This window comes from Protopterus annectens, chromosome 6.part0 (assembly GCF_019279795.1).
Source record: "Protopterus annectens isolate FY-2018-M chromosome 6.part0, PAN1.0, whole genome shotgun sequence".
Classification (NCBI taxonomy): Eukaryota; Metazoa; Chordata; order Ceratodontiformes; family Protopteridae; genus Protopterus; species Protopterus annectens.
In genome coordinates this window covers 86,676,452-86,695,421 of record NC_056737.1, presented here as the reverse complement: position 1 = coordinate 86,695,421, position 18,970 = coordinate 86,676,452, and the positions used below count along the sequence as shown (strand labels likewise).

At 37.6% G+C, this 18,970-nt stretch overlaps 1 protein-coding gene across 2 annotated transcripts in view; it reads left to right on the top strand.

Annotated features, from left to right (window-relative positions):
* The window catches only part of TGFB3 (transforming growth factor beta 3), a 1,304,555-nt gene that overhangs the window by 1,182,518 nt on the left and 103,067 nt on the right, over nt 1-18,970 (top strand). For both annotated transcript variants that reach the window (XM_044073867.1, XM_044073866.1), the window contains one exon: nt 8,091-8,256. In XM_044073867.1, the coding sequence (XP_043929802.1) occupies nt 8,091-8,256 (166 nt within the window). The remainder of the gene's footprint in view (nt 1-8,090; nt 8,257-18,970) is intronic.

Below are 18,970 nucleotides of genomic sequence, written 5' to 3'. Positions count from 1 at the left end.
TTCATGGTCACAGTTAATGTAGTCGATCAGTGTAGGGTGTATTTTATACATTTTTAAGCACTCTTTTATCCATGAACGTGGGATACTATCAAATGCTTTTTGTAGTCAGTGCATGCCTACTTAGATTCTTCCCGTTTTTACAGTTCTCCACTATGACTTTATTTAATAACAAATTATCCTTTGTTCCACATGACTTTCTTTTATTGTCCTTTTGTTCTATTGCCAAAATTGAGTTTTCTTCTAAATAACTATACACTCAGTCTGCATCACTTCCAGTGTAAGTGTATAGTTTATAAGTCATCGAAAGGCAAGTTATTGGTCTATAATTTTTCGGGTGGCTTTCAGGTTCATTCTTAAACAGGAGTATTGTTTTTCCTGTTGTTAACCAGGCTGGTGTCTGTCTGGGGTTCTTACTCATTGCTAAATCTTTGTTCAAAAATGTTAATACTTTTAACCAGAAGTTAGGTACTGCATCTGTGCCTGGGGTTTTCCAATTAAAGGCTTTTCTTAACTTTGTTTCAATCTCCCTGGCTGTTACTTCATCCAGTTTCTTATCCCGTACCTTTAAGCTTCTTATTCTTTCTTTCACTTCTTCTATCCATTTAGCATCTTTGTTATGTTCCACAAGATCTTCATAGATACTTCAAATTGTATCTATTTCTTGTTTTTTTGGCGGTCTTTCAATTCCTTTTACCTTGTTTCCTAATTCTCTATAAAACTTTTTTTGGTCATCAATAAATTGCTTATTTTGTACTTTTCCTTTATATCTATCTCCGTATCTATTAAGTTTTTCCACCTGTGCTGAGATTTTTAGTTTGTTATTTGTGGTAGTGCATGATAGATCCTGATCCTAATGCTGTGCATTGCTTTTATCACATCTAAGTATTTTTGTTACTCCGTTCCCTCTTCTATATTTTTCTAACAGTGACACTTGTCTTAATTGCTTTATAGTTTTCTCTATTCCAGGGGTGGGCAAACTTTTTGATTCGTGGGCCACATTGAGTTCTAACATTTGACAAAGGGGCCGGAACAGGAGCAGATAGATGGCATGCTTTGAAAACATCACCTCATTGGGGGAAAAATACAGTTATACAGAGAGAGCACATTTTAAATTTATTGTTTGAACATTTTTTTCAGTAGGCAATAAAACAAAATGCATGAATCAGCAATGACAAAACTGCCCAATTCAGAACATTTCCATCATAAAAGTCTACTTAATTATTAACATGGTTGCCACCTTTGTCTCATCCATTTCTTCTGGCCAAAGAATAATGTATGCATGTTGCACTCTGGCCTTAATGACTGTAAATAAGAAAGAAAGAAAAAAAATGGCACACCCATAGTAACACTTACAGATTGCTTTAATTTATAGCAAGACATAATGGGATGATGTTGAGACTATGTGGGACTAAATATTGCACAGTCATTTTACATCACTGACAAATCAATACAACAAATCACTACAATGAATTCCCAATGAACAAAACTGGACTCCCAATGACCATGAAACCATTTAACAGATTTAACTTTCAGGCAGGTGAGCTGGACCACTAGGACTCACTTTCGATCAAGCCTTAATTGCAATACAACTACTGAAACCCAGTGAATAAAACATATCAAAAATAATTAATAGCATAAAAATACAAATCAGACATAAATGCACAAAACTGTATTAGGTACAGCATATAAAAATAGCTTAATACCTCTGTAAAACAAAAACATTAACACCAGTTACCTAGTAAATATTGTGAGAAGATTTATCTGGAAGAGAAGGATTCCAAGACCGTTTTACCTCAGGTAACATTGCATGAGCATACACAATGGCTCCCTAAAAAAATGTTTTCATTCTATTTTTATATGAATACAGTATAGGAATTTTAACAATGGCTTCTGAGGTGCACTCCAGACACACAGATACATTTTCTGTCAGTGAAACTGGACATCTATTCAACTTCAGCAGGTTTTGAACAGTGATGCTGCAATCTATACACACACACACACACACACACACACACACACACACACACACACACACACACACACACATACACAGAATCTTGTCAACTTTCATAATTCACTTTCTCTCTCCAATCGCTCACACACACATACACTCTTCACCTTTCAAACCTGCATTCAATCACTTTCTCTCTCTGATCGCTCACACACACACACGCACACACACTTCACCTTTCAAACCTGCATTCACTCACTTTCTCTCTCCAATCGCTCACACACACACACTCTTCACAATTCAAACCTGCATTCACTCACTTTCTCTGTCCGATCGCTCACACACACACACACACTTCACCTTTCAAACCTGCATTCATTCACTTTCTCTCTCCGATCGCTCACACACACACACACACACACACACACACACACACACACACACACACACACACACACTTCACCTTTCAAACCTGCATTCACTCACTTTCTCTCTCCAATCGTTCACACACACACACACACACACACACTCTTCACAATTCAAACCTGCATTCACTCACTTTCTCTCTCCGATCGCTCACACACACACACACACACACACACACACTTCACCTTTCAAACCTGCATTCACTCACTTTCTCTCTCCGATCATTCACACACACACACACACACACACACACACACACACACTTCACCTTTCAAACCTGCATTCAGTGATTCACTCACTTTCTCTTTCCTATCGCATACACACACACACACACACACACACACACACACACACACACACACACACACACACACACACACACACACACACTCTCTCTCTCTTACCCTGAGTAGTGCTCGGCGTCTTCTGTTCAATCCATCCTCATGTTGTTGCTGCTGCCATTAATCCTGGGCCCAGCTCCGTTTCAGGGCTCGCTGTATCCCCCAGCCTGCTAACACCATTAATCCCAGCTCTGTGAGCTCGCTATATCCCTGGCCCCTTTGCTGCTGCCATGAATCCGTTTCAGGGCTCACTGAGTCAGCCTCTTCTGTTCCACATGTTGCATTCCCGCTGACTGTTAACTTAACTGCCAGCCAGCCGGAAATGATGATGCGAGCTCCTTGAGCTCAATTCCGACTGGCTGGTAGCCTGACAGTGCTGACGTCATTGCGCACGTGATGACGTCAGCCCCGACAGCGTGAAAATTTTAAAAAAATTATTAAAATTTATTAAATTTTTTCAAGTTTGGCGGGCCGAATCAAAACGTTTAACGGGCCGCATGTGGCCCCCGGGCCGTAGTTTGCCCATGCCTGCTCTATTCGATACTTCCATGATGGTATTCGATTTCTCCCCTTCCTCTCCTTCACTACCCTGTGTTCTTGTGGTAGAACTTTATGTTATTAATTTAGCTGCACAGTAATATATCCTGTTTACTTCTGTTATATCGCATGGATCTCTATGGACAGTCCTATTTAATGTGTTCATTTATTTTATCAAACTGTTGACTTTCTGGGTTTTATTGACCTTCTGTAGTCTATTTCTTTCATTGATCTTAATATGTCTATCTATCTCTAATAAGTCAAGCAACTCCTCTCTTAGCTCATTTTCTTTTTGCTTTCCATTTCCTGTGGGCATTCTACAGAATGTTCTATTGCATCTTCCTGTGGCACATTCTCTTCAGTTTCATCCTGTCCCATCCGTTGCTCTGTCATATTCTCACTGGCCTATCTCTCCACAACATTAACTGCATCAAGAGATTCCACAGTTTCCTGTTCCTTCCCTTGCTGTCCACAGCGTCAAGTGAACATTTATACTGGTTTCCTGTGGAAGGCTCCAAAATATCTTTATGTGACGCCTGACCGATTGCTTCCCGTTCCACTGGTTTCCTCTTAATTTGGAGGTCCATTGCTCTATCTTGACACCAGCAAAGGTAGCTGCAGTACACTCAATGGTAGATACTGATCTTTAGTAGAACCTTTTTCTTTGTCCTCTTCCCTTCATGGATTGCCATATGTGCACCAAGGTAGAACACAAAAAAATGAATTATTATTTTCTTGCTCAGGATTAGAGGAGTCAAGCATTTAGACAGAAAAAAACTGACCAAAGAAGGCATCATGTTCTAATTAGTAACAGTCTCATCAAGCTGTAGCAGTAGTAGTGCATCCCCCTCTTAGGCAGGAACTACTGTGTGGAAATTGTTTACATTGAGTGTGGGTAGCATAGAATCTTAGTCCACAGTTTTACAGAAAAATGTAGTTTGTTGCCCACTGAAAACCACCAATGTAGTATCTTTATTCAGCATGCCGTATAAATCACTCCAAAGGCTAGTTCTATAGATTTCAAGACTTGGGTATCTTTACAGAAAAGAAAAAAACAGAAATATGTTTTTTTTCACCTTGGGGGATAACATAAATCAGAGTATACATTTCTTATAAACATTTCTTGCGGGAAGTAAACTGCCTAGGTGTTGAGTGCAAATGGTTTTAAAGTTCAGGTTACTGCTTTCTGAAACACTTTTGTACTGTTTTCCAAATAGTTCAGTAATTACAGGCAGAAAACACACCACTCAAATCTCTCCAGCTTTCAGTAGAAATTTTCAAACAGGCCATTCACTCTCTGCACAAAGAATAACAATTTCTAACAATTCTTCTTGTATAGTTTGCAGTAAAATATTCATTTGCAGTCCCTGAAGACACCTTTTAACCTGCTGCTTCAGGAATCTGCCACTTATATTAGCTTTATATACATGGACTGCAGGTGGTTTTACCTGGTTTGCTTAGAGCCTTTCCCTTCCTGTTTGTCTTGGTCTTAAAGGAACAGAGTTCACATCCATCACTATGCCGTACTAACTCAACCCAGAACATATATATATATATATATATATATATATATATATATATATATATATATATATATATATATATATATATAGCATTGTTCTGTAAGTAACCTGCATAGTGAATTGTACATAATTTATTCAAAATAAATTAATGAAATCAGATACAATTGTTTGGATTCAAAAGCCAACATGCCAGCTAACTGGTGATTAATGTAAAATAAAAGAGCCCACACTGGGTTTATAATATGTTTTTAAACTAACAAATGTAAAGCAGATACCATATAATGTATTAACACATTTTATGTTAACCATGGCTTTAGCTTACAAAATCTATGTGGATTAGTATGGCCAACTCATCAGCAGACAAGTAAACAATAAATAGGTCTGTTATTGGGATCTGTCTGCTGTTTTCATTGAAAGCCTCTTACTTGAGTTACATCTGTTTGATGGCAGAAGGAGACAATATGGTTTTCTACTCCGAGCTTTTAAGTGCTGTAACATTTTACCTACATTAATAAAAACAAAATAAGCATGCTGGAAGTAGAATCTAAATAAGAAATACAATACTTTAATCTCCCAAAGTAACATTTTACCTACATTCCATCTCTACTTTCCTTCTTCCCCTTTTTCTGCCTCACATGTGCCCCCTTGAATACATCTATGGATTCCCATTCTGGTAACCCATTTTGTGGATCATCAGCCCCCTGTATAAAACATATTTTTAGAGATCCAAGGAGTAGTTATACCTTACAATGTGCTTCTTCTGCTCACTCCTTCCCCCTCTATTCCTCCTATTCAGCATGACCTCTTCAATCACAGTAGCATGATCTTGACACAAATATCATGTCCCCCCCTTCTCTCTCTCACTTTCAAGTGAGAAGACCTCTAACTCCTCTAGCCTCTAGTCATATTACTTCACTTCAATTCCATGGATCTTTCTGGTAGCTTTTCTCTGTATTCTTTCCAGTTACCAGATGTCCTTTTTCTTACATGGCCTGCAGAAATGTATGCAGTGCTTAAAGTGTGGTCTAATCAACGTTAAAGCATCCTATCTTTGCTTCTGGAATTTATCCAGTGGAGGATACACCCAAACATTGTACTTGTTGTTTCCACTCTACTCTCATTTTTCTCCCGGTGGTCCATTCCAGGTGTAATCAGCACCGTCATTTCCTTTTCCTTTTATGTTGCTATCAGCTTCATTCCTCCCATCTGACATTTTACACCAGAGTTGTTGTGGATTAAGTGCAGGACTTTGTGTTTGCTAAACTAACCATCAACTGACATCTTGCTACCCATGTATTTATCTTTTCTAGATACTTTGCTAGACTCTCTCCTCAGTAAAGAGGTTTATCCTTTTCTCTATTCCCTCTTCCCTGAAAATAAATAACACCAGGAGGGACCCCAGCGGTTGGTACTCCACTTCCCCATTTTCTGATATTTTTCCTGTTACTGCAATCCTTTCATTCCATCAATTTAATCATGCAGCTATCCAGTTCTTCACTTTTGGTCCATTTCCAACTCCTCCACTTTTACTATCAGTCTCCTGTGTGGCACTGAGTTAAGTTTACCTGTAACTCACGAAGAAAAATGGATCAGCTTTGTATTAGGTTTCACTACCAGATTCTTTGGCTATGAGCCCCTCTTGGCTGCTGTCCTGGAGGTTCTGTCCTTTAGAGATGCTACTGCCCTTTCTCTCAGGATTCTCTCCAAGACTTTTCCTGCCATTGTTACTAAACAAACAGTCCTATAGCTCCCAAATTTTTTCTGCTCCTTGTACATGGGTTCCATAATTATTTTTTTATTTAGTCATCAGGCACTTTTAGTCTAGCAGTGATTTGTTGGGGTCTGTTTGCCAACACATTGGCCAGCTTTCTGAGGAATCTGGAAGTTATTCATTCAGGACTTTGTGTTTCATTCTCCCTAAGATAAGCCAGCTCCATCTGAACCTTCTCTTTTCCTATCCAGGTGTCTGTCTGCTATTTCCCATAATGCTCTATGCCTTTCCCAGCCTGCTGCTTTCTCTTGCTTTCCTTTAGAAAGAGTGAAACAATATATTTTAGTACCTTTGTTTTCCCAGCATTCTGATTATTAATTAACCTTGCCAGTTCTCTCCCTATGTACCTTGGTTCCTTTCTTGATCCCTTATGTTAACACCCTTTCATCTTTAGCTTTTGCTAGCCTCATTGTAAAAGTGGCATCTTCACTTTCTCCACCCTCTTCTTTTTACCTAATGTAATCCCTAAATTCTACAGTAATTGTTAGTCTTGCATTCTTGTGTAGCCATATTCACCCCTTTTCCTGTTTTTGTCTCTTTCCCATTTCTCATACCCTTGTTGATACCCTTAGCACACTGCACATAACCCCTTCTGATAGCATGTTTGCTCCATAAATTTGCTCTCCTATATTACTTTCATGCTTCTTCAGAAATGAAGGAAGAAGCTTCTGTTTTTATGACTGTTATCTGACAAGTATGTGCAAGTCATTTGGCAAGGAAACAGTAATAATCAGCTACTGTTCCCAATATCACTGCTAGACAAGCACTCCTTCCTGACAGCAAAATATACTTGGTAGATAATAGGTAAAAGAAAGTCTGACACATATGGTAGTTATCTGTTTATAAGGAAAAGAATTAGCAACCTTGTGAAACAGGCACTACAGCATGTACAGATGACTTTATTGAGTTAAACATTAGTTTATTTGGTATGTGAACTTGTAGCAACCTTGTGAAACAGGCACTACAGCATGTACAGATGACTTTATTGAGTTAAACATTAGTTTATTTGGTATGTGAACTTGTAGCAACCTTGTGAAACAGGCACTACAGCATGTACAGATGACTTTATTGAGTTAAACATTAGTTTATTTGGTATGTGAACTTGTAGCAACCTTGTGAAACAGGCACTACAGCATGTACAGATGACTTTATTGAGTTAAACATTAGTTTATTTGGTATGTGAACTTGTAGCAACCTTGTGAAACAGGCACTACAGCATGTACAGATGACTTTATTGAGTTAAACATTAGTTTATTTGGTATGTGAACTTGTAGCAACCTTGTGAAACAGGCACTACAGCATGTACAGATGACTTTATTGAGTTAAACATTAGTTTATTTGGTATGTGAACTTGTAGCAACCTTGTGAAACAGGCACTACAGCATGTACAGATGACTTTATTGAGTTAAACATTAGTTTATTTGGTATGTGAACTTGTAGCAACCTTGTGAAACAAGAACTAGAGTATGTACAGATGACTTTATTGAGTTAAGACAGAGTTTATTTGATGTGTGACTATGTGCCACAACTTATCCCTAAAGGTATCGATTTACATGATGAAGACATTCTGGGACATGGTCATCCAAAGAAACAGAAAGAGTCCTTAAATCCACACCTGATCTTAATGATGCTTCCCCCACACCGCTTGGATAGTCATCGATTTACACAGAGAAAGAAACGGGCTTTGGACACGGACTACTGTTTCAGGTAGATAATAGTACACAGTTAGACCATGATTGTTAGGCCATGATTATCAGGTTCCTAATTGTAAATGTGAAGATTTATGCCTGATATGGTAGAGTGCTAGTGGCTGAGATACATATTATTACATTTTTTTTTTGAAAATTGTGCAAACTGAGTGTATTTAAATGTATGTGATATGCAGTTTTTAATTAGATAAAATATTTTATTTCAGGAGGTGTGTGTGCAAAACACATGAGCTCATCCTTAATGCAGAAGCAGTCTAAAGAGTCTCACCTTACATTGAGATTTGAGTTTTATTACTTCTTTTCAGTTAATGAAATGTCATTTTTTTAATTTCTGTGCAATTATGTTAGGTTTGCTATTCAAGAAATACCATTTATAAACAAAAAATAAAACTAAATAAAGTTTACATATCTGTAATAGGGCAAACCATACTTTTCATTGCAACAGAGTTTCACTGGTAACTACAAAACCACCATTCCCTTCAAAAATATTTCATAGGACTATAGTAGTCCCTACTTTGATAAACAGTTGATTCAATCAGTTTGTTCAAATAATGTCATATTTGGTGGTTCGCCATTTGATCAACAGTCACTGGCCATTGCACAAGAGATTTCACTGCTATTTATAAGCTAACAGAAACAAAGTATGTGAATAGTTAAAAAAGTTTTATTATTTGAGACTGAACAATGATAACTTAATTACATTAATACACCCCTTGAATAGGCCTTTGCCAGGACAGTGATATGTCTGGTGCTTCGCAGAATGTGTGTCTCAACACCAGAAAATATAGATTGCATTCTTTTGCTTGTACAATATTATCCCCTCTAGTGACAAGAATTGTTTAGACTGGATTCTTCCTTCAGAGAGGAAGACAGGGTAGTGTGAACACTTTAACCATCACAGAAAGCATAAATCCTGTGCTGTCCCTACCTGCACCTCACCCCACACCTAAACTCTTTGCATCTGTATCACAGACGTGCACATATCTCCACTACAGTACAGTGAAGGTCACAACGAAACCACATGCTCTGAAAAAGACAACATCGTCATTGTGTACCTGGGACAATTCTAATACACATTTCTGCCAAGATATTACATTTACAGTGGCAAACATGAGCACTGCCGCTCCCAGATGAAATACTGCAGCCAGACAAGTGCCTCTAGGATATCTCATCTGTTTGTATTAGCTAGTTAAATGTTTAAGTGTAAACATTTTATAAATTAAAAGCAAAACAAGAGAAAGGTTAAATGGCATCTCTAAAGAATAAACAAGGTAAAAGATTTAATACATTAAGTAAATTTATTTATTTAGTTATTTATTTATTTATTTATTTATTTATTTATTTATTTATTTGTAGTTTGTTAACTGGGAAAGTCCATTGGGCCAAAAGTGAGCTCGTTTTCAATGGAGGCCTTGTGAGAAAAGCTCCACATACAGTTATTACAAAGCTAAGTCAACAAAGTTAACATGTACAATATAATTTATAAAACTACAAAACACAGTAATATGGAAGACAGAATAAAAACCTTTGAGCAAGGTAATGTAAGTACAAGTACAACATGATTTTCAAAACTATTAAACACAGCAGTATACAGAAGACAGAATACTAACCTTTGAGCAGGTAATGCAGCAAGCACTGAAAGAAATGAAAACATAGGTGTTTGGGAGTACATAAGTATAGTTTGGTCTGCAGGCATATATGCACTCACAGCTTCATGCGGCAAGAGGTAGGAAGAATTAGAGGAGGAGAGTAGAACAGTGAGAGGTGAAATAGGGTGAGTTATGAGAGAGGAAAAAGAAAACGGAGAGGGGGTGGGCAAGAAATGAAGGGAGTCAGTAAGTTTAGTTTTGAGAAAGGAAAAAAGAAAAGTATGGGGAGCAGAAATGAATTAGAGGGAGTCAGGTAAGGTGAGAGCATGAACATTCCCAGTGAGAAGAGAGATGGGAATGGAGCATGGTCTTGAAGGCGGAGTGGTTTTGAGTGATTCGAATGTGGGGGAAGTGAATTCCATAGACGGGTGAGGGAGAAAGACAGCAGAAGTTGCCCAGGTGCGAGTAAGGGTCTGTACAGTTCAAGGAGGTTCTGGTTACTGGACCTGAGTAATCTGTCAGGATGATGCAAGGTGAATATGGATGAGAGGGAAGGACAGTTAGAGGGTTTAAAGATGAGTTTGTGAGTAGTTAACAGTTGAATGTAAGAGAGATAGTGGGGTAGTTCCAGCCAGTTCAAGGAGTGGAGTGCATCATAGTGGTGGGAGGAGGATTTGGTCCCGGTAGCAAACTTAGAGATTTTATCTTAGGTGCCTTACCTTCAACTACTTCTAACTTTTTTCTACCACACCATTTCAGGAAGGGTCAGTTGTACAACTGCTGCTCAATGTGTCGTAAACCTGAATGTAATGTTATGTATATATAACTTTGAAAATAATGTTATGTTTTGTAAAGTGTTTTATAATAAGTTAGTACTATATGTGCTAAATGCTGGTATTGCTTATGACTGTAATCTGCTTGAAACTAGCATTTACTAAATGTTCAATGTGTATTATTATCTTGGAGCTTTTCTCCCTGGACCTCTGCTGAAAATGGACATATATCCAGTTGGTACCAAAGAAAACGGACTTGCTTGACGAAAGTATGTTGGCACAATCCACCAAAAACGAGTGTCCAAACTGAACTCAGCAAGGTTTATTATGAAAATCCACGATGTATAAACACAGTTAAAAATAAGAAAAGCCACAATGCATAAAAACAGTTAAAGTAAGCGCTTTCGTTTGGCTCATGCCAAACTTTTTCAAAAACAGTTCTGCATCACTTCCTGTAGTTTAAATAAGTTAAGTCAGTGATGTAATCAATTAAATAAATTCAAAAAATTAAAGGCATAACATGCCTTAAGGCTTTTACCTATGTAACACAAATGCGTAAAATAGTGCTATAGTAATATAGTAATATAGTAGCAACCAGTGCTGTCTCATTGAGCACAACGCTGAAGTCAGTGCTGTGTAAAATACTTATATTCAGTTGGACTATCCCGATCAACAAATGTAAAATAATAAATAAAAATAAAATTTATTGTAGCAGGAGGACAGTTTTGTCTTTAGGGAGGATTGAAGATTGGTGAGGACAGGGGCTCCATATAAGAGATAATGGCTGTATCAATACAGCATTCTAAGCTTTTACTGTGTTTTCTTGATTTGTATATGAATGTCAAACTTTAAATGTTCGTCTATGATAACACCTAGTAGTTTTGTACTGGAGATGATTTCAATGGGAATCTTACTCTGACTGACTATGGAGAAGGAATTTTTGTTGACAGAGATATTTTTAGATGGTGTAAAGATCATGATTTTGGTTTTGGATGCATTGAGGGCAAGGTGATTATTCATCATCCAAGACTCAGTGCAAGAGAAGGCATCTTGTGTTGGTTGCATGAGTTTGGGAAGAGATTGAGCATAGCAAATTATGGTGGAATCGTCTGCGTATTGGACAAGTTTGGTATTAGGGATGCATTGATGAAAATTATTAATGAAAATGTTAAAAAGTAAGGGACCTAATATTGAGCCTTGTGGGATGCCTATTGAGAGAGGTTGGTCAAGAGAAGGTTATCGGAAACGGTATCAAAGGCCTTTGATAGGTCTAACAGAAGGGTGGATACAATGTTGCCAGAGTCACGGACATGGTTGATGATGTCAAGGAAGGATAGAAGGGCAGTGGTAGCACTATGTCCAGGTCTAAATCCATGTTGAGTAGGGGAGAGAAGTTGATTGTCTAGGAGGCAAGGAAGGAGTTTCAAGTGTATGCATTTTTCAAGGACTTTTAAGATAGAGGACAGGATGGCTATAGGGCTGAAGTTGGAGATTTTGGTATTGTTGCCTCCTTTGTGGAGGGGGATGAGGAATGCTTTCGTCCAAGGGAGGGGTACATAGAATTCTTGGATATGGTGATGGAAAGAGCTATGCCATCGGCAACTAGCTTAAGAAAGTTAGATGGAAGATTATCTGGGGCATGACAGCATGCTTTTAGCTTTAGTACAAGTTTTTTTATGGTGTGTAGAGAGATGGGTTGTATGGTAAAGCGGGGGGGTGAGTAGAGTTGAAGTCAGTGGGACTAGAGTTGAGGGTGTGGGTTGTGGATGAAGCAGAAGTGTTACTGGAGAATGATGAGGTGAGCTTGGCTATTGAATCAATAAAAAAGGAGTTGAATTGGGTAGCTAAGTTGTGATCTGAGGAGTTAGGGTCAGGGCAGGGATTGTCTTTTTTGCCAGGAGAGTGGAGAGCAGATATGCTGTTCCAAAATTTTCTGGGGTTGGATCTATTATTATTTTGAAACTTGGAGTAGTAGGACTTGTGGTCTGAAGCATTTAATTTTTTCACTTTGCTACGAAGTTGCTTATATGCAGTAAGGGTGTTAGGTATTTTAGATTTTTGGTAAAGCTTCCAAGATTTATCTCGGAGATGCATGAATGTAATAGTTGCTTTAGTTAGCCAAGGGGTGGGTTTGGTGTTGATTCTTTTAGTACTAGGGGGAGTGAAGCTATCTAACAGGTTATTGAATGTACTACTGAACTAAGTAACAGTGTCATCAAGAAGCAGGGTTTTACAGGGTTTCACTTCATCTGTTTTAGAGAATTGGAGAAAGCTAGAGGATTGAAGTTTTTTAGGGTAGTGGGAGGATGGTGAGCGATGAGCAAAGGCAGGAAGATGATCAGTGATGGAGTCAGCTAGAGTGCTGCTGTCAGAAATGGAGTTGGGGTGAGAAACTAATATCCGGTCCAGAATACTAATGGAGTTGTTGTCTTTATTGTCTGGTTGGAGGGGTAATTATTCGGGTGTAGTTTTATAGGTTTATATTCTGAGGTGATGTAGGTGATTGAATAGAGGATCAGTTTATGTTTACATCCCCTAGGAGTATATTTATTATTATTATTTTATTATTATTTATTATTTTACATTTGTTTACCAGGAAGGTCCGACTGGACAGAGCTGTCCGTTTTCAGTGGAGGACCGGGGAGAAAAGCTCCAGAACAATTGCTAACATACTATGCATAAGATATTTACACATTCAGTTATAAAAAATATAGCAGACAATAACATATGATTGCATAAAATATTAACATAAGTATAGTGGTTTAGACATACAATTAAAAAATATAGCTTATATAGTATAAATTACATTATATTATATAATATATTATATAGTATTAGTATAGTTTCATTATAAGAGATACACTTATTATACATTATTAGAGATGAAAGCAGAAACCCAGATTGGATTTAGAAAAGTAGTCTAAGCAACATGACTTGAGTGCATTGACAACCATCATAAAATTGAATTATTGACCAAGACTGCAAATCTAGACTATTCTGATCACAGTTGATGCTTGTTGCTTAAGAGTGGTATGATAATGGAATTGTTTGTTTTATCCCAGCAATATTATTTAGCTTAGAATAAGCTAACTTTGTAGCAGTTCATACCTGATCTTTAAGTATGACTGTATCATAAAACGATACACTAAGAGCTTAAATGTGCAAAATAAATTCTAGTTTATTCAAACCCCTTTCTGTCATCCAATGAGGGATATAATCCAGATCCTCTGAGACCATTAAAATATGGCACAGACTGCTGAATAAAGAAGAAGTAAAGCTGAATATCATGAGGATGATGGTGATGAATACATCTACCTTCCATAAATAGGTAATAGCATATACATCTGAACAGCAAAAGTACCTATGCTATGGCCTGTGGCAGCCCTGAATTCTAGTGGATGACTATTGGAGGAATTAGCCATCATCCCCAAGGCCACCCACTGTAAGTTTTTTTTTAAATGTAAAAGACAAACATCCAGCATTCATACCAGAGGCATAGTATCAGGTGCTGAATTAGAATGTCATGGTTCACAGTTTAAAAGCCACTGGGACATGAAGCGGAACCTTGATAAACCTTATACCATCAGGAGAACACCTATTATCCATGATATCCTTAGACTGAAAACCAAAATAACATGGATCGAGAGGTCACAAAATGTCAAACTGGAATACATTAAAGTTTGTACTATTTTCCCAATAACTTTACTCACAAAAAGAAAGGTTAGTGAAGGTGATGTAATTTTCCAACATTTCTAGATGTAAAGGAGGTTACTCGAGAAGGGGAGTTATAAAAGCTTATTTTCTAAAGATAGAAAAAGATACTGTCTCAGGAAGGACTGACCAACTGGAAAGTAATTTGTCCTAGTAAACTGAAGCATGTTTGAAAAGACTTACAAAAGAGACACCATCTAGAGAAAGAAATTATGTATGGCACTTTCACACTATGGAGTGAAGGTATGATGGCTTAGTGTTAAGAATTAAAATACGCTTGTTAAGGGAAGTGATGATAACTGAACTAGTGTTAACAGTGTTCATGAGGTTTGATACAAGTGAAGCCAGATCAACAATAAACACTACGGTGTTTTGGTAGACATACTTAAAGGATGCTTGGTAATATGAAAGGATGTTTCTCTTGAAGTCAGTTAAGGTGCTAAGGGCACTTTTCCCCCATTATTTATTTAGTTATTTATTTATTTTTTAGGCCAATATTTCTTTCCTCTAAAAAATAAATAAATAAATAAAATGCCCCTACTAAAATGTATATGCCCATAGCACAACAAGCATTGCAGGGGGGTGGGGGTGTTCTAGTTCTGTGAACTTGAAGTTCACGTCATATCAAGTTTAACATTGCAAGGTCATGGGACTACCAACCTCACAATGTTCAAATCTAGTCATGAAGATGCTTGAAGGGAGTTGCATTTTTTTTTTAATTTTATATTGAAATGAGAAAATGGGACACAAATGGGGACGCGTAGAACCTCAGGAGTGTCAGGGTGAGTGTTATTACTGCTCTGTGAGATAACTCTGGCAGTGATTAACCAGATACTTTTTGGCAATCTTTTTGGCCTTTGTGAATAGTCGTAAGATAAGTGTTATTACTGTGTTGTTTTATGCTGGGAGTAATTAACCAGATGTATTTTGGCAATATTTATCTGAGTTTGTGATCTATGTGAAGCAACTTAATTGGAATACTTCCGCCTGTGTGGCAAGTTGTTTGTGTGGACAATGGAGCATGGTATTACTGTTTTTTACAATATCATTAGAAGTGATCGACCAGGTATTTTTGACAATATTTCTCTGGCTTTGTGATTGTTACGTGTAAAGTAGAATGTTCCTACTTTTAGGCTTGATTTGCTCCTATACAGGTTGTCCAATTTTTAAAGCTAGACTATGTGACCAAAATACTAGTGACAACAATAAAGAAAGAGGGCACACATCTTGCAGCTCATTTTTCTGAAGCAAAAATAAATTATCTTGTGTGGAAGAATTTTACAATACTGTTCACTTAAGTCTATAGATTTCACACTGACTCGCTGATGAGGTGCTTGTCTTTTCCCATCATTTTTTGTCACTGTTTTTTGAATGTTTTTAAGAGCAGTATCCCACCAATCTACTGGAAGGAACAGTTCCATGCTATCTGGTATTCAAATTTAATGATAATTAGATGCCCAGACTTTTAACTAGATGTACCTACAGTCCAAGGGCCTTTGTTCATATTTTCAATGTCTGTAGGTTGAGAGGTATGCTGTGGAGGTGAAATGTAGAGGGTTATGATCAGATCTGCAATCATAATCATGCTGTTATATGTTTGAAGCTCAAGAGGTGAATCTTGGCATTTGTGTCAAGAACACATAATGAATGAGTTATGATCGGTGACATCTAATCATAACACTTTGTATTGCATGGTCTCTCCATGTACTATCAGTAGAAAAGGAAAAAAAAATGTGATGTCTTTTACCATCTTTATCAAAGTACAGAAAAACTGAGAAACATTTCTTAAATACTTCTTTAATTTGAATAAGTTACTTACAGTCTAACGTCTGTAAACGTCTGTGAACATAGTAGGAAAGATATTCAGAGAATGAAGGAATGTTCCATCCTATATATCTGACTGTTACAGCACTTGGGGGGTGTTGAAAGCATTGTTGCAACTGGGTCTCATGCTAGTGTAGCGTCTAACAGGTTTATTTTTTTCCTGACTTTGTAGCATAATCATGGTATTCCATGCAATACAATATTATACAGCCAGCAGATGTTGTGGCTGGAACTGCTTGGTTGGGGTGGAGATGGCTGGGTAAAAGTAACTGACCCACTTTTCATTTGCTTATTTTAAATAGTCACTATCTGGCTTTGCAGGACTAGAGTGCATTTGTGAGAAATAAGATGGACTACTTAACTGAACACCTGAAATGTACAGACAGAGGAGGTGTAATTGCTGTGGCTGTCTTCTGCAGAGGGACATGACTAGCTGTCTGCTGCTGCTTGCTTATTATTGTGGCTTGGTAGGACTAGTGCGATTATCTGAAGTAATATGCAATATTATAAAGTGTGTTCATTGTTTGTTTGGAACAAAGGTGAAATACATTACACGGTCCTCCTCTCTTATCGCAGATAGATGTCCAAGTTGTACATAATAGTGGCTATAGCTGTTTGGCAGGGGTTGCCAAGATGAAAGTAACTGCCCCTGTTGTAATTTGCTCAATTTAACAGTCATCTGTGATAAATGCATCACGGAATACCCAGTCATTCAGAACTTCTGGGGGCTGGTAGCCCCCCACACCAGGTCTGTATAAGTGGATTTTGACTTGGGCTTAGTAATTGCCTCTGCCCTGAACCCCACCTAAAATAAAATCAGCCAGCCTAGCTGATAGGTGTACACAGAAGGTCGCTGTACTTGTTTGTGTGTGTGTGTGTGTGGGGGGGGGGGGTGCAATGTCATTATATCTTTAACATTCTTTCCAAACCCCAGAGGTATTTTGTGTTGGGCTAGGGACAATGTGGTCATTATTTCTTTAACTTTCATCACAAACTTCAGAGAGGTGCACAGAGAGTCACTATAACTTGTATAACAACACCATATTATTTCTAGAAGCAAGTTGGAAACATTATTGTAATAAATTTTTCCTCCATTTTTCTCACAATCAAGCATGTGATTCATATACAAGTGGCTTTCTTTTGGGGGTAAGTAAATAAGCATTTTGTTTTATATATGTTTGACAGCAGAAGGGTGTACAGTGGGTGGCTGTCTTTTGGGGGTAGAGGGTGAAGAGGCATGCTGACGAGGCATGCTTTATATAAATGTTATAGCAGTAGCAGCTTGAAACATGACAGTGGACATTTGTGCCTTAATTTTAATCCCAATTTAACACCAGTAGGGAATACACAAAGTGACTACCTATTTTGAGGTGGAAGACTAGGGTACAAGTACTATTTTCATATAAGTTGCATGTATTCTCACAAACATTTTCTTCTTACTTTATTGTAAACTGATGTTTTTTTAGTTCTGAGCATAAAAAGTTGGACACAACTTATTTCTTCCTTGAAATAGAAAATATGATTGAATTTCTTCACTGCAAGCATGATTTCTGTTCAGGCCATCCATCCAGTTGAGAAAATAATTCTAAAATGCACCTCAGAAAACCCTAGAATTCCATGGATTCTGGTTGCCTAGCACCCCCGAACTCCAGCTTAATTTAGTTTTTACAATGTAGTTTTTGTCAGCTAAGCTATGTCGAAAGCGGCAGGAAAAAAATAAAGTTGAAGGCTGAGTAAATATCTTTCTTTGATTATGGTTTTTGGTCAGGCAATCACTGGATGCAAAAAGTTGTTTAAAAAACTCTAAAACGCATCTCATAGTATCTAGAACCCTTATGGCTTCTGGAGGCCTTACAGCTTGCAGACCCCAAGCTTAATGAATTTGTGCCTTCTGTGGTTATCAGAGTACAGTCTTGCTTGGATAGAACATGTTGGATGAATGAATGAATGAATGAATGAATGAATGAATGAATGAATGAATAAGTGAAGGGAAAAAAACTGAAGAGTGAGACACACTGAGAACAGATGAGAAAAAAGTAATCTGGATTGTGTGTAGCCCTGATGGCATAGGTTGGGTAGGGGGAGTTGTGCCATGGAGCCTTTCCACCTAGAGTGCCAGATTACCTAAGGCTGGCACTGGGGTCTATAAGTGACATCAAGAACCTAAAGTGCCATAGAAATAAAATTTGGCAGTAATGTTGCTGCTGTTTAGTTAAATAATCAAATTTAACTCAAGGACGTGAGCACACCACCTCACCTGCCAGGCAACAACTATTTCTTTAAGTTCTTCCAAATTCATTTCCTTACTTCACTAATGACACATATCCATTTCAGTCTCGGACACACTCTTCTTTTTTCCTTAAATCTTCTAGTAGATACTCATATCTAGTGAATTCTGTCTTCACATTATATAGTCCAAGTATCTGAAATTTGTTTTTAATACCACACCCTTCAGTGAACAGTCTGGATTTATTTCTTTAAGTACTGTAGTTCATAGAGTTGTGAAAAATTTTATCTAACAACACCACAATTGAAAAGCATTAATTTTCAGAATTCTAAGATAGCAGCAGTAGTATGTACAGCTAAAAATAGAGCTCTGAACTAAGAAAAGTTAAATGCAGAAAACACCTGTACATTAATGCCACCTTTTAGCAGAAATTGTCAGCTAAAGTAGTACGACATCCAGAAGTAAAAGGGAGAACTGCGAAATCTCAGAAGACAATGGAAAGTAGTGTGAAACAGAAGTTGACAAAGCAATTGGTAATGTTATCTGAAGGAGAAAGAACCTCAGATAGCCTAGGTTGAAAGACTGACC